This window comes from Eurytemora carolleeae, unplaced genomic scaffold (genome assembly GCF_000591075.1).
Source record: "Eurytemora carolleeae unplaced genomic scaffold, Eaff_2.0 scaffold510, whole genome shotgun sequence".
NCBI classification, from domain to species: Eukaryota; Metazoa; Arthropoda; class Copepoda; order Calanoida; family Temoridae; genus Eurytemora; species Eurytemora carolleeae.
In genome coordinates this window covers 91,058-105,371 of record NW_019396395.1, presented here as the reverse complement: position 1 = coordinate 105,371, position 14,314 = coordinate 91,058, and the positions used below count along the sequence as shown (strand labels likewise).

The following is a 14,314-nucleotide window of genomic DNA, read 5'->3' as shown; positions in this document are numbered from 1 at the left end:
CTTAAAAAATAGTTTTACGTGTCCGATTAGTAAGGTTTTCTATCAGAAATGAATTAAGCACATCTTGGTAAGCTGCCAATCAAAGTACATATATGGCAAAGTAAAAAAGAACATTATAGTTAAAATGGAAAATTTATGGGATAAACACATGAATATTCTGAGTAACCCTGTTAAAATTTTAAAGTACTTAGTAACAGATGTATAAAATATTTATAAAATGTTAACAGATTCCAGAATAGACTAGTTAACCTTAGAATACTACCCCCCCCCCTCTCCTTCCGTTGCCCCCCACCGTCCATCTCCCTTCAACTTCCAATTTCCTTTCCTATATCCCTCCCCTTTCAGAAGATCAAAATTTACCATGTCTAACCTAAAACTATTGCTTAATTCCGTCTTCCTACAGTGGTAACCGGAAAACAGTGGACCCATGATTTTGTCTCAATTGTAACTGTATATTTCTGAAATGTGTTCTAACTAAACATTATTAATATGTCAATTATAACAATTACAAAAATAATGTAACTGTTCTTTAATTTATTAAAAAAAAGTTTGAGTACTTAGAAATAGGTTCTCCTTTATATATTAACATAGTTACTTTCCTAAATTCCAAGCTTTTTAGTTCCAAATTCCTAGTTAGTCGGACTTCCAGAATTCATATCAACATAGTTCCTAGTTAGTCAGAGTTCCAGAATTCATATCAACATAGTTCCTAGCTACTCAGAGTTCCAGCATTCATATTTACATAGTTCCTAGCTATTCAGTGTTACAGAATTCATATCAACATAGTTCCTAGCTAGTCAGAGTTCCAGAATTCATATCAACATAGTTCCTAGTTACTCAGAGTTCCAGAATTCATATCAACATAGTTCCTAGCTACTCAGAGTTGCAGAATGCATATCAACATAGTTCCTAGCTAGTCAGAGTTCCATAATTCATATCAACATAGTTCCTAGTTACTCAGAGTTCCAGAATTCAATTAAGTACCGTTCAGATATTCTCATTATTGAATTAAACGACCCTTAAAAAACACCTGTATTAATTTATTAAAATACAAACACATTTATAAATATAGTTTTCTTCTACGTTCTATAAACAAAAAGTGGCTTAATTAGCAGACATTATTATAAAAAATAAATTATTGAAATATTGAAATAAAGCTCTTCGCTCATATATATGTCGGCTGTAGCTGGCCATACAGCTGGACCGAATGTGCTNTTCCACCCTCCCCCTTTAGGGTTTTTTCTGAATGACTTAAAAACGGGTTACATTAAATGCTGAAACTTCTTCACTTTTTGAACATAATAGTTTTGCTAAAAATTTTGTTATGCATAGAGTAGAATGGAAGGAGGAAGCTCAAAGGGCATGTCGATGTTTCAAAAAAATCAGAAATGGTTTCTCTATAAGTAAGTTATAGGGCTTATCTTATATATTCTAAAGGCCCTTGAAAAATGAATTTAATAACATGTGTCACATGTTAATATTTGCCATGAGTAAAAATAACTATTTTTGAAAATTATTTCGACTATACTTTTTGAACATTTTTAAAATCATCCCTGACACCCTAACCATTAAAGTTAGAGGTATAATTATTTTTTTATTAACAGGCCTTGAAAAGTTGGACAAGACAAGGGACATGAAGACCAATCAGAATAGGGTTAAGGAGCCCATGGGTATCCTATGGGGTAACATAGGCTAAAAATATTCAAAATTTTTATGTTAAAAAATCAAATTTTGTTTTAAATAGATTTTTTTCACTAAAAACTGGAAGTCAATGTACAGCTTTTTTTATTTGTCTGAGCAATATATTTTATTTATTAAATATTATTTAGTTCGTTTTATTTCAACTATTTTTATGTTTCTACGATAGATAATGTATCAAAGTCCATGAAAAGATTTGATGTTTCAGTTTTGATATCTATAGACCGTGCCCCCCAATCCATGCTAGTAAACCTGAAAATAAAATGTACAGTAAGACCCACAAATTGTGGAATGAGAACATTAGTTCAACCCTTTCTAGCACCCAAACTATGAATGCTATCAGTCTCATTTTTATTTCAATGAGCTGGCCTTGAAAAATAGGGCTTTAAGAACATGCATTTCAACCTTTTACCTATTCTCTAAGGCCTTTTTCTAATGGGGGCGCGGGACGCCCCCCCCCAGGCTATAGATAGATTTAGACCAGGATTTAGACCCCTCAGCCAGTATAGGGTTTAAATCAAATTATTACAGTGAATAGGGTCAGTGCATACACAGCATACTTGCTGTATTTCATGTTCTTTGGAATATACGAAATTATAACTCGAGTTTTGAAGCGATTTACAATTCCACAGTTCCATATTTCGTCAACAAACAGACGACATTTTAATATTAGAAGTATTTTCTTTCTAGAAAAATATAATTAAAAGACGACATATTAGTGAGCAGAATATATAAACCGTGTCTCAGTTCTCTCAATAAACATTAGAACTAATTGGAACGACATGGTGATATTCATAGATTTTAAACTATCAACAAATGTTAAACGTGTCCAGTTTTCAATTAGTAATTGTTAAGAATGGACTTCTTGAGTTCTTGTATTTATGAACAAAGACGATAAAACATAAATCCAATGTTTTTTGCAAACCCTGTATAACCTGTTGCTGTAGCGTTGGAAATCATCAGTGCTAATATCGTTTCCATCCACAATAAAATTACTAAAACAATATTTTATTGGTTTTTATTTTGAATTTTTGTGATTTTTTAAAATATTTTTTTTAGAATTGTTTAAACCTGTTCCACCCAATCTCAAATATTGTCGAGTTTCTCACATAGACAACATCGACATCAGAATGTCTAAATATAAATAAACAACTTAAAAATCGAAATTTTTTTAAGTTGATAATAAAATTTAATCAATTGTTAGAAACTGTAATTTTATAATCCTTCTCTCTTGGCAACATGATGTTGTAAACCTTTAACCCTACTTATCCTGGGGGGTGGGGGATTTTTTTTGCGATAATTCTGAATTTTTTAACTAAACATGTCTATCACTTGGCTTTTATACCTACTGACTTAATGCCCTATTTTACCTATACCAGACTTAATCTATATTTAGACCTACTTCCAGTCATTGGATTTCAACATTTTATAAATCTTTGGAGAGTCTAGAACAAAAGCATTATCTGAATTTAACAGAATTTAATGGATTTGAGCCACGTCTCAAATCCACCAAAAACCGGCTTCAATTGAGCGCCGGCTTAAATCTTGAAACGTTGAATACAATTTTAAGTGGAACAAACCATATTTGAGTGAATGATAAAACATACTTTTTTTAAAGCCCTTGACCAATGACCATGCCATTTAAAATATGTAAAAAATGTTGCAAAATTTAAATAATCTGATGGGCACTTAAGAAAAGCTAAAAATGTGAAAATTTGTGCATTTTCTGATGTCACAGGCTTTCCAAAAACCTAAAAATTATCCAATTCTGACAACTGAAAGCGGGTTCAAACAAAGATTTAGTTTGTAACAGAAAAGAATAGTCATTCAGGCAGTGTGCCTGAGGACTCATGGGCAGTTATTATAAAAGCCCGGTTTGGAGACTAAAGGGAGGGCTTTGGGTATTTTGGAAAAGTCAGAAAATTTCAACATCCTCCAAGACTAATACTTTTTGAGTTATGTAAAAATACTACAGGGGGGTGGGAAAATTGACCCCCCCCCAGCAGGAATAAGGTTAATAAATCATTAAAAGACTACATTCAAGCCCGAAATACATTCTTAATTTAAAGAGATTAAGGTCGTCTTTGTTGTTTCATCTTTTTTGGTAACCCTGTAAAATACCTAATATTATTCACACGCTGGGCAACCAAACTGAAGATTTGTTGATCATCACTTCAATTAGAAAAACTTTAATTAACAAAAATCAAACAATTTTTTTCTTAAAATTTTCGTCAAATTTTGTACCACAGAAGTAATTAAAAAATTTGAAATTTGGCAGTATTTTCATCTTTTAATTTTATAATTTCTAAAAATTATTTATTGAAGAGCAAAACTGGAAAATTTTGCATTGGCAAAATGTTGACTGTGGCGATTTTTGAGAAACTACAAATATTAACAGAGCTGAAAACTTTAGAACTTTGGATATCTAGATCAATAATTGATCTTTTATAATCTTCTCTAATCCTAACCTTGCAGTATCAACAAAAGTGTAAATAACTCAACCAATGATAGTGGGGTTTGGAGAAACAGCTAATCTAAGAAACCGGGAAATTTGAAATATTTCGCGCCAATTAATGCATGAGTGAATTCTGATTAGATTTTGGATATATACCAGATTAAGTTTTCAGCTCAGCTCAGAATACTTTTTATTTATTAAAGTAAACGATAAAAAAACGATAAAAAAGACAGAAAATTATTTTAATTTTTGGTTGAATATTTAAAAAAAAATGATAAAATAAATTAAATAGTTTCTGCCTGTGATCCACAGCAGTTTGAAGCTCTTTTCTAAACAACTCTTCTGAGGAAGAACTGAAAAAAAAACATTGGAAACATTGCTTCTTGTAAAATTATAAAAGTGATAAGTTCAATTAGATTCAAAATTGCAACCGTAAATTATTTAACTGGGCAAGAATGACTGAGATTTCCTTGTTTTTCTAACTAAAAATGTATAATTTTCAAATGTTCTCTGTAAAAGCTACTTAAGAGGTTTGATGTGAATCGGATACGAAACGCGTAGAAATACTGTTAAAACAGAAAAACAATTTTCATGTTTTGGTTAAAATATTAATATTTGTTTGACCTGCATGTGTCCAAAAGACATCCTGAAAAAAGATGAACAAATTATTTTTGTCAATTTATATTTCTAAAATGTATATAAAATAAATTGTTGAGATGTTTTTTTACAAATCTCTTGAAGATTTCCAAACAAGTTTATTTAATAGATTGGTCAAATTTTGTGTAATTTTTTTTTTAAATCAAAAACCAGGTCTAGATCATTTTAAATTTTCAAATTTTCAGACTTAAAACTTGGCTGTAACATCCACTGCCCGAGTCCTTTGTCAACCTGTATAAAGCCTCACTTTACTTTTAACAGACTAAATCTTTCTTAAGACCAACTTGGGCTCATTTCAATATTTCAATCTTTTAAGCTTTTTTATATGACAGAAGGAAGATTATACAGAATTTTTGGACAATTTTGCAAACAAACTTATTTTAAAAACCTTAAATTCAAAATTTTATATTATTAAAATTTGTTAAATGTTTACCAATTAACGCTGGAATACTATCCAAGCATCCGTTGTCAACAAGGCACTCTAATAACGAATCATTGTATGCCAGATTTACCTAAAATTATATTTTTAAAATTAAATTAAGGCATTTACAAATATTTTCCAATTTTGTTAACTGTTTGCGTATTATTTTTTTAACAATTTTTTTAAATGGCTTTTTCTTAAAGATAATAATTAAATTTGTTTGCGCATTCTAATTAATTATTAAAAAATCTCTTAACAAAAAATCTAATATTTTTGAACTCCTAAAATTTATAAATATTCATAAGTGATATCTGTTTGGGCGTCTGTTTGTTTGTATGTCCGATCATAATTCATAAATTCCCTTAAATTTTAATTGGGGACTTTTTAAAACCATAGAAATTTTCTTATTTTGGTTTAAAGGTTCTAAGTTAAGTATAGGTTGGCTTTATACCATTGTTTCACGAGAAGTACACATTTCCGTTTACTTTTTAGCACTGGTATCAGAGCTGAGAACTTTAGAATGGTGGATATCAGGATTAATGCTTTCTCAATCTCCAGATTAAATAATGTTTGTTCTTCTCTTGTTATTAACCTCCAGACTTATTATCTGATCGTGATTAAGGATATCACATTTTAAAATTTTTAGCTCATGATTCATCTCTAATTGGAAGATGAGATAGATAAATAGATAGGATTGGATCAGACGCTACAGGAAAGATGAAACAACAATTTACAGGGCTGGTTTCCCGAGCTAGTGTACTTAAATACTTATGCAATGTGCAATCACAAACCCCATAAAAATGATAATATTAAAATTAACTCCCATGCACACATCAATCAAATATTTTTTTGATATTATGAAAAACTTTTAGTTCATTTTTTGAATATCCCTAACACCTGAACCTGTATTGCTAGCAGATATATATTTTTTTAAAGGAACTATAATGTTATAAAATGTCCTTTGCACATGCATGGGGGGGGGGGGGTTGCGTTTGAGACATTCCATCTTATCCATAGCCAGCCTGGCCCATGTATAAGACATTTAATAATAAAATATTACCTGTACAGTGGAAGTTACAACATTTTGAACAAAATCTTCGAAAGAACCGTTCAGTTTGAGATTTCCTACTTCACAGATGTACACATTCTGCACACCTTCACACACAAATAGAAGCAATAACAAATGTATTGGAATCATACGACCAGATTTGACATTTTTATAAAATATTGAAGAAAACAAAAAAGTTATCAACAGTAAAAACTAGAAAACTCTAGAAGAAGAAATCTTTTTTAGTTAGAACTTTAAATAGTTTAATGAACATGAGACAGCAACTGTGCAGTGTAAACAGACCCATTTCGCTAAACAAGTGATTTAAAAAGTTAGAAGGAAAATTTAATTATTACTTTGATGTCGTCTTCTATTCTGCAGATTTCTGGTTTTTACTGCATCTGTTTACTTTAAAACTTATCTAATGATTATGAATAAAAATGGTGAAAAAATGTAGAATAGGATGAGGACATTAAAGCACTAGTTGAATGTAAATGGTTGTTACAAAGCAAATAGTTTTACTAGACTTATTAAATCACTTACTAAGTGAAATGGGTCTGTTTACACTGCACACTTACTGTGTATCATGTTTATTGGACTATTTAAAGTCTTTGGTCTTCGACCTCTTCCCATTCCAGAGATTTATGTACAAAAATAAAATAAACTTTGAAAATAATGAAAATGCCTCAGAAACCGAATTTAACGAAATTGAGATAATTCGATAAAACGCTAACTGCTGGTTCAAATTTGAACCACAATTCTAAGTTAAATATTAAAAAAAAGTATTTGAATCGGTGATTTGAACAGCCTAGTATGATAAGCAGGTCAAATTCAATAAATTCGGTCCCCGTCTAATAAGTTAATTATACAGAAAAAAGTGCAAATTGGTAAATATAATTAACAGATTTAATATTTTGTGTTCCTTCTGATACAAAATCTCTGTAAACTATTCCCTCTTCAGTGATATTCTCGGGCTCCCACTGAAAAAAATAAACAATGATTATACTCTGGAAAAAAAAACTCAGTGGAAGCGGTTGAAAAAGCAATGGAACGAGCGATTAAACAAGCAGTTGAACAAGCGGTTGAACGAGCGATTGAACGAGCGGTTGAACGAGGGGTTGAACAAGCGGTTGAATGAGGGATTGAAAAAGCGGTTGAACAAGCGGTTGAACGAGCAATTGAACAAGCGGTTGAACGAGGAGTTGAACAAGCGGTTGAATGAGCAGTTGAACAAGTGGTTGAATGAGTAATTGAATGAGCGGTTGAACAAGCAGTTGAACGAGCGATTGAACAAGTGGTTGAACGAGGGGTTGAACAAGCGGTTGAACGAGCAGTTGAACGAACAGTTGAACAAGCAGTTAAACGAGCCATTGAACAAGCGGTTGAACAAAGGGTTTAACAAGCAGTTGAATGAGCGGTTGAACGAGCAGTTGAACAAGCGGTTGAAGGAGAGGTTGAACAAGCGGTTGAACGAACGCTTGAAGTCTACGACCTAGTTCAGAATAAAAAAAAATGCGATTTTTTATTAAAATATTATTCAACATTTGAAATTATAAATTTTGGTGAATATTTTCGCCCCCGACCGCTGGGTTTTTAAGTATTTTACATACATTTGATTGCTAGGAAAATGTGTGTTTAAAGCGATTGAAGCCAAAAAAATGTCTAATATTTACAATTGAAGGGAAATTTAAGTAAAAAATGCATTTTCAGCGGTGGACGGCAAAAGAGTTTTAAAGAAATTTTAATTCTAGAGCTAGGTAGAATCAAAAATAACATAATCAATTATATAAACTAATTTACTAATAGTCTAAGCTGTGTTTCAACTCTCAACCGCTTGTTCAACTGCACAGTTATTTTTTCTCCAAAGAATATATCAATAAAAATTCATTAAAACTATGCTTCAATAATCGTCAAATGCAATCTCTTTCAAAGAAAGATTTTCCATTTACAAACCAATTTATCTAATAAGGGCAAAATTATTTGGACCATTCATATATTTGTCATTTATTAATACTAAAATTGGCAAAGATTATTTTGATAACCTTATGATATGCCAGATACACTCAAATTTTTTAATATTGAAATTGGCAAAGCTCATTTTGATAACCTTATGATATGCCAGATACACTCATACAACCTTTAATGATGCTCACTTTTTTATCTTAAATCAACTTAAGTCTGAACTTTGTCACAGAAAAATTAATTTATTGTCAATCAATGCTCTAAAAGTTATTTAAAAGATAATAAAAGTGTTCACTCCATGCATGCATTTGACCAATGTAAAGGAAAAATAATATTGCTAACATTAAAAAATTAACTGAAATAATAACCTTGTTTAACTTACATATCCTAGCTGCCATGAATAAAGAGCCACAAAAGCATCATCTTGTCTTCCAACCAGCCAGCCGAATCCTTCTTCGGCCATATGGACGTGATATTCGTCGAACTATACCAAAAGATGGAAGGATAATGATTAGGGTATTAAAAGTTACATGTGTGTTTTTGAAAATTGATCTTTTAAAGAACAACTGAGGCTGAAGCAAAAGTCGTTCATACTATTCCTGTGGACGAAAGAAACCCAACAAAAAATAAAAGTAATTTTAAAAACCAAAAGATATTAGATGTGCAAAACTTCCATAAGTTTCCTGTAGTACATTTTTACCGCCTTTGACCAACATTACCGACCTATGATTCCCCCAAAAGAGGGACGCTAAGTCACACACTATATAGTTTCAGTGGAAGTAAATATTTTCATTTACTATAGCGCCGATTGAAGGTTTCATAACTCTGATTGGATAATGAGATAGATAGAAAGATAGATGTTACCGCCATACTATTTCTATTGGTTCAGAATAGATAACAAACACAGGACTAACCCTGATTGGATCAGGCGCTAATGGACTCGGCATACAGGAGTGTAAATAATGTCCCTATGGACAATTAATTTAAATAATGACCCTCTCTGCCAATGTTTCGTGAAAAATTCGCGAATTTGCATCTCAAAAGACGAAAAAAATGTATACAACTACAATATGATAACCATAAAACTCTGAAATAAGAAGACGACTTTTAGACACTTAAGTTATGACTTTAAATAAGCCGATGAGCATTGGAAATAGCAATTGTGGTGTGTAAACAGCTAGACCCATTTAACTTAATTAATGATTTGATAAGTAATCACTGTACTTTTTCGGGAAATTAAAAATGTTACTTAACCACGGGTTCCCTTGGCTAATTTTGCCTACAAATCATTTGTATTGGGAACCCTTGGTAAAGTAAAATTCCCTTAACTTCTCTGATAGTAGAACTTGTAAATAATTATCTTACCGCATCCTGCCTAAAGTGCGCATGTGTAGTTTTGATTCCAAATACAGCTGTTGCTAGAACTTCTGGAGAATACATGGAGATCAAGGTGCTGCCGAATTGGCCTAAACAAAACAAAGGTCAAGACTTTTGAATTTGATGTAAAAATGTTTGATCCTTAAATTTGAGTTCCCTCTACCCTCTGCCACATGCAGGGTACAATTCCATCGTGTACCATTTATTATATTTTCGAAAAATTGCCAAAAAAAATTTAAACCTGATTCTCTGTCCACAACCTCGTTCAGGGGCTTTTCAAAAGTTTGAGGCTTGTTACTGAAGTGTTTTTAAAGTTTGGGACTCTTTAATCTTTTATAATGATTCCACCAAGCCATCTGACCAACAAAGTTAAGCTGATCCATTGTGCAGAAAAATATTAGTTTGCAGCTTACCAACTTTAGGAAGAATTCCACCAACCCACATATCTTCTTGTGTTGGCTGAACACTAAATTTGATATAAATATATTTTCAATTGTATTCAAATAAATTCAAATCAATAATTTTGCCAAAACAAAGCTATACAAATTTGGTTTCCATTTTATTACCTGAAAATCGTGCCATTTCTGTAGTAATCCAAAGTTGCCTTAATACAAATTAACAATTTTTTGCCATTTAATGCTTAAATATGTTATTTGCAAAATAAAAGTTTTAGTTTAAATTCTAACAGCTTCATTTTGATTAATTTATAGAGAAACTATAATGTTTCAATCCATTATATACTTTTAACAATATTCAATACCAGAATTTAAGGTTTAAATGTTAACTTGAAGTGACTCATATTTTTTTTCTTTAAACATTTTATTTGTTTGTGAGATTTATAGAAAAAATGTATAAGTTTGCAAAACAAAAGTGTACCGCCTTTTTACCAACCTTTTAATCCTCTAACTTCTTTTTTGGGAAATTAAAATTTGACTTAACCACGGGATTCCTCGGCCTATTTTGGGAACCCTTGGTAAAGTAAAATAACCTTAACTTTCCTGTTTATTATGCACTATATATCTAGTTTAATTTAGTTTATTAGCGGTGACCAAAAAAGTTTTATTGGATGAAAACTTGGCAAGAAGAAAATCTTTTCAATTGATTCCAAAAATATATTTTTTTTAAAGTACTAATTATTGATAATGACCTGCCAAGCTTGTTGTTGACCCGCCATATATCCACCCTAACATTAAAATAGATAATTAAATCACTTGGGAGTTTGGAACTTGAACGCATGATTTCGATGTTTAATACGGGCACTTTCAAATTAGAGGATCATTATAATTGATCTCTGCATGTTATGACCACCACAGGATATAGAAGAAGAACTATATAATCCGTAGGTTTTCATAAGACACAGTGATCCCAAGATTGCAAGCTCTGACTCAAAATTCTTTGAGAATTACATCTTAAAACCTAAAGCTTACAACAAGTGTTTTAAAATTCTAAATTGTACTTGTCTAGGACTACAAGAAAGTGAGTCAACGGAGTGAAATCAAAGACCATGGCATTGCAACACTTCAAAGTTGACGAAGTTTTAAAAATGTATGTAACTTTTTAAAGTATGGTCTGGTGGATCTAAGTGACAGAGATCAATTTTTGATCACATACAGTGATAACCAGAAAACTCTTAAATAGGAAGACGACTTTATAGCAGAACTTGAGTGTGTTTGATGCTGTTACAAAGCAACTAGGTTAATAGGTTTACATAGACACTTATAAAATCACTAATTTAGTGAAATGGGTCTGTTTACACTTGCACAATTGATGTATCCCATGCTCTTACTCTAGTCTATTTCCGAGTTTTCTTGTCATCACTAGTGTAGATGTTGCTTTTCCGTGTAAATATACCCGCTAGAATATTTGGAAGAAACCCGACCATTTTGTTCCTTATATCGAACCCGACCATTTTGTTCCTTATATCGAACCATTTTGTTCCTTATATCGAACGACCGAAAGCCCATTTCGATAATAAAAAATTATCCCTTAAATCGAACCACAGAAAACATATTTTAATTATATACATTTTGTTCGTTTTATCGAACTATATGTATTTTAATAATAAACATTTTGTTCGTTATATCGAACTATATGTATTTTGATAATAAACATTTTGCTCGTTATATTGAACGACCGAAAACATTTTTAAATTACGAAAATTTTGTATGTTGTATCGAATTACCAAAAACATAAATTTCGAACATTTTGTTAGTTATATCGAACTATCAAATCCTATTTTGTCCGAAATAAACAGAATATGAGAAACATCTCCCAATCTCTTTAATATTTAGAAGAACATTTTCGTGGCTTCGAAATGATAAAATTACCTTATAGTTTTGAACTGAGCTTAACATAACTCCATCAGATCTAAATGTTCTCATATTTGCAGGGCCCAGAACTGAACCATGACCAAGAGGTTCAACTTAAAAAAAGGAATTGAGTCATTGTCACAAACTCATTTTCTAATCCCTATATCTTTGCAACCTGATGCTGTAATCCTTTGATATTTCAAACTTAGATTATTTTATCTAACAGAATACATAGTTTGAAATAGCTAAGGTTTACAACATTGGGTTGTAAAGATATAGGGATTAGAAAATCAGTTTGTGGCTGCAAAGACTCAATTCCTTTGAATTTGTGAGAAAAAAATATGATTGTATAAATATTAGGAAAAAAAGATTTTTGATAGTTTAAATAAATAAATAATATGAATATACAGGGTGTCACAATAAACATGAGAATTCAGTGACGATTTACATATCCTCTTTGTAAAATATTTTGATGTATTAAGGTGATGTCTAAAAGGAATGCAATATTATTCTCTTACAGTACAGAATATGATTGTTTATGTTTTTATTGCAAACTGTAAAAGTATCATAAATTCGTAGCTCTATTTGTAGCATTGAAATTACGTACTAGTACAAACGTCGGACCCACAAACGTCTGACGTTACAAAGATCGGACAGTAGAAAAGTCTAAATTCCAAACGTTGGACTGGTATACAAACGTCGGGCTGAGACAAACGTCGGACCAGTATACAAACGCCGGACGGGTACATTTATAAGGAAAAATGTCGGATTTTGGTTGAGTTTGAAAAAAGACCATTGCTATAAGAAATATAAACCTAAAATCACTCACTTTTTGTGATAAAAATCAAAGACTACTGAATAAAATCTCAATCTTTGAATGTAGCACTGTATAAAACAAACCAAAAAGGAGTTGAATTCCATTGTCACAAACTCTGATGTTTAAATGTCTATATCTTTGCAACTCGACGTCGTTTAACCTTAATAGTTCAACCTATGAAATCTGTAAGATCAAACAGTTGAAAGTATCAAAGGTTAATACCATTACCAGGTTGCAAAGATATAGGGATGATAATATTTGAGTTAGTGGCAAGAACTCAGTTCTTTTCCTTAATCCTTAGTCCGACGTTTGCACTAATCTGACGTTTGTTACTAGTCCGACGTTTGTACTGTCCGATGTTTGTACCAGTCGACGTTTGTACTATAGTCTGACGTTTGTCCTGGTCCGACTTTTGTACTGACCGACGTTTGTAAGTCTCAGGTTTGTACCGTCCGAAGTTTGTGTGTCCGACGTTTGTACTGGTACCGTTTATTCTTTACAAAGACGATTTCGTATTCGTCTGTAAATTCCCATGTTTACCGGAACGCCATACATCATAATTCAAAAGTTTTATTGTAATGTTTTGGTAGTAGCAATAAATTTTCTGGTGATGAACAACTGTAAAAAGCTTAGATTAAGTTAATTTTCGGAGACTTAACCCGAGTTCTAAAGTCACAATTTTTGGCCAATCTGTCAAGGGGCACGTGAGGAACGTGAGTTATATACAAACTTATAACAAACAGAGTTTTCCACTTTATAAAAATACGGGGAAAAAAGAAAAATCCTAAACAAAAATTATGTTTTAGGAAATTTATTTTTCAGACGACAGTAGGTCGGATACTTTTTTCTTAAAATAGAGTGTGTATCCGACTTACAGTACATCGGACCAACAGCAGCTAAAAGCTGCTGAAAAACCAATTGCGGGTAGGTCCGAAGTATCGTAGGACGGATGCAACACTTATTTCTTTCGTTGCCAAATCATGCAGTAGGTTTACCATTAGAAGGCCATATTTTAGACACAATAGACCAAATTTTAAATTTTTGATTTGTCATTTTTAGGTCGTCCTTTTACAGTCTCATCCTTAATGGGTAACTCTGTACGTGCAGTTACTTTAATTAATTATTAAATTAATAATTGCCCATGCTGGAGCTAGATGGTTTTACTCACAAAAGATAAGGCTTTAGAGAAGACTATAAGGGTGTCATTCTGAACTTTTCCATAAAATCCTGACACCCTGCAGCTGCTATACTTTTGCCTTTCTTTGCAAGATCATGAAATATTCCAATAAAACTTTAATTAAGTCCAAAAGTTCAATTTATGCTTTGTTTTTCAATCGATACGTTTTCAGTTCGTCACTTTGTGGTTAACCCTGTAGTCCAGGAGCTCCTAACAAGTCCTTTCAAATGATCTTACCAATTTGTGCAATATTATCAACCAGTGGAGGGCTGGTGTCCCAGATTAATTTAAAGGGTTTAATCTGACCCCAAACTTCAGTCCGGTCCCACAAATTGTAATCATCTCCCACGATGAACAGACAGCTAAACAAATATGAATATACAGGGTCTTCCG

At 31.9% G+C, this 14,314-nt stretch overlaps 1 protein-coding gene across 1 annotated transcript; it reads right to left on the bottom strand.

Annotated features, from left to right (window-relative positions):
* Positions 1-1,819: 1,819 nt before the first annotated feature.
* Positions 1,820-14,312, bottom strand: LOC111702378 (uncharacterized). The gene is made up of 16 exons (XM_023474045.1): positions 14,159-14,312; positions 11,946-12,040; positions 10,766-10,801; positions 10,185-10,222; positions 10,032-10,084; positions 9,607-9,707; positions 8,624-8,725; positions 7,202-7,259; positions 6,292-6,386; positions 5,244-5,322; positions 4,778-4,799; positions 4,453-4,506; positions 3,820-3,870; positions 2,770-2,832; positions 2,634-2,693; positions 1,820-1,950 (listed from the first exon to the last, which is right to left on the bottom strand). Exons 2-16 carry the CDS (start codon positions 11,997-11,999, stop codon positions 1,851-1,853), a joined length of 966 nt encoding a protein of 321 aa, XP_023329813.1. The 5' UTR covers positions 12,000-12,040; positions 14,159-14,312; the 3' UTR covers positions 1,820-1,850.
* Positions 14,313-14,314: the final 2 nt, after the last annotated feature.

What these genes read in the sequence shown, in the direction of transcription:
- LOC111702378 (XM_023474045.1), bottom strand. Translation starts at nt 11,999, where the DNA reads ATGAGAACATTTAGATCTGATGGAGTTATGTTAAGCTCAGTTCAAAAC. An exon ending in GTCAACAACAAGCTTGGCAG is followed by an intron (nt 10,223 to 10,765) that starts GTCATTATCAAT and finishes ATTTGTATTAAG; the next exon opens with GCAACTTTGGATTACTACAG. An exon ending in ATTCATGGCAGCTAGGATAT is followed by an intron (nt 7,260 to 8,623) that starts GTAAGTTAAACA and finishes TATTTTTTTCAG; the next exon opens with TGGGAGCCCGAGAATATCAC.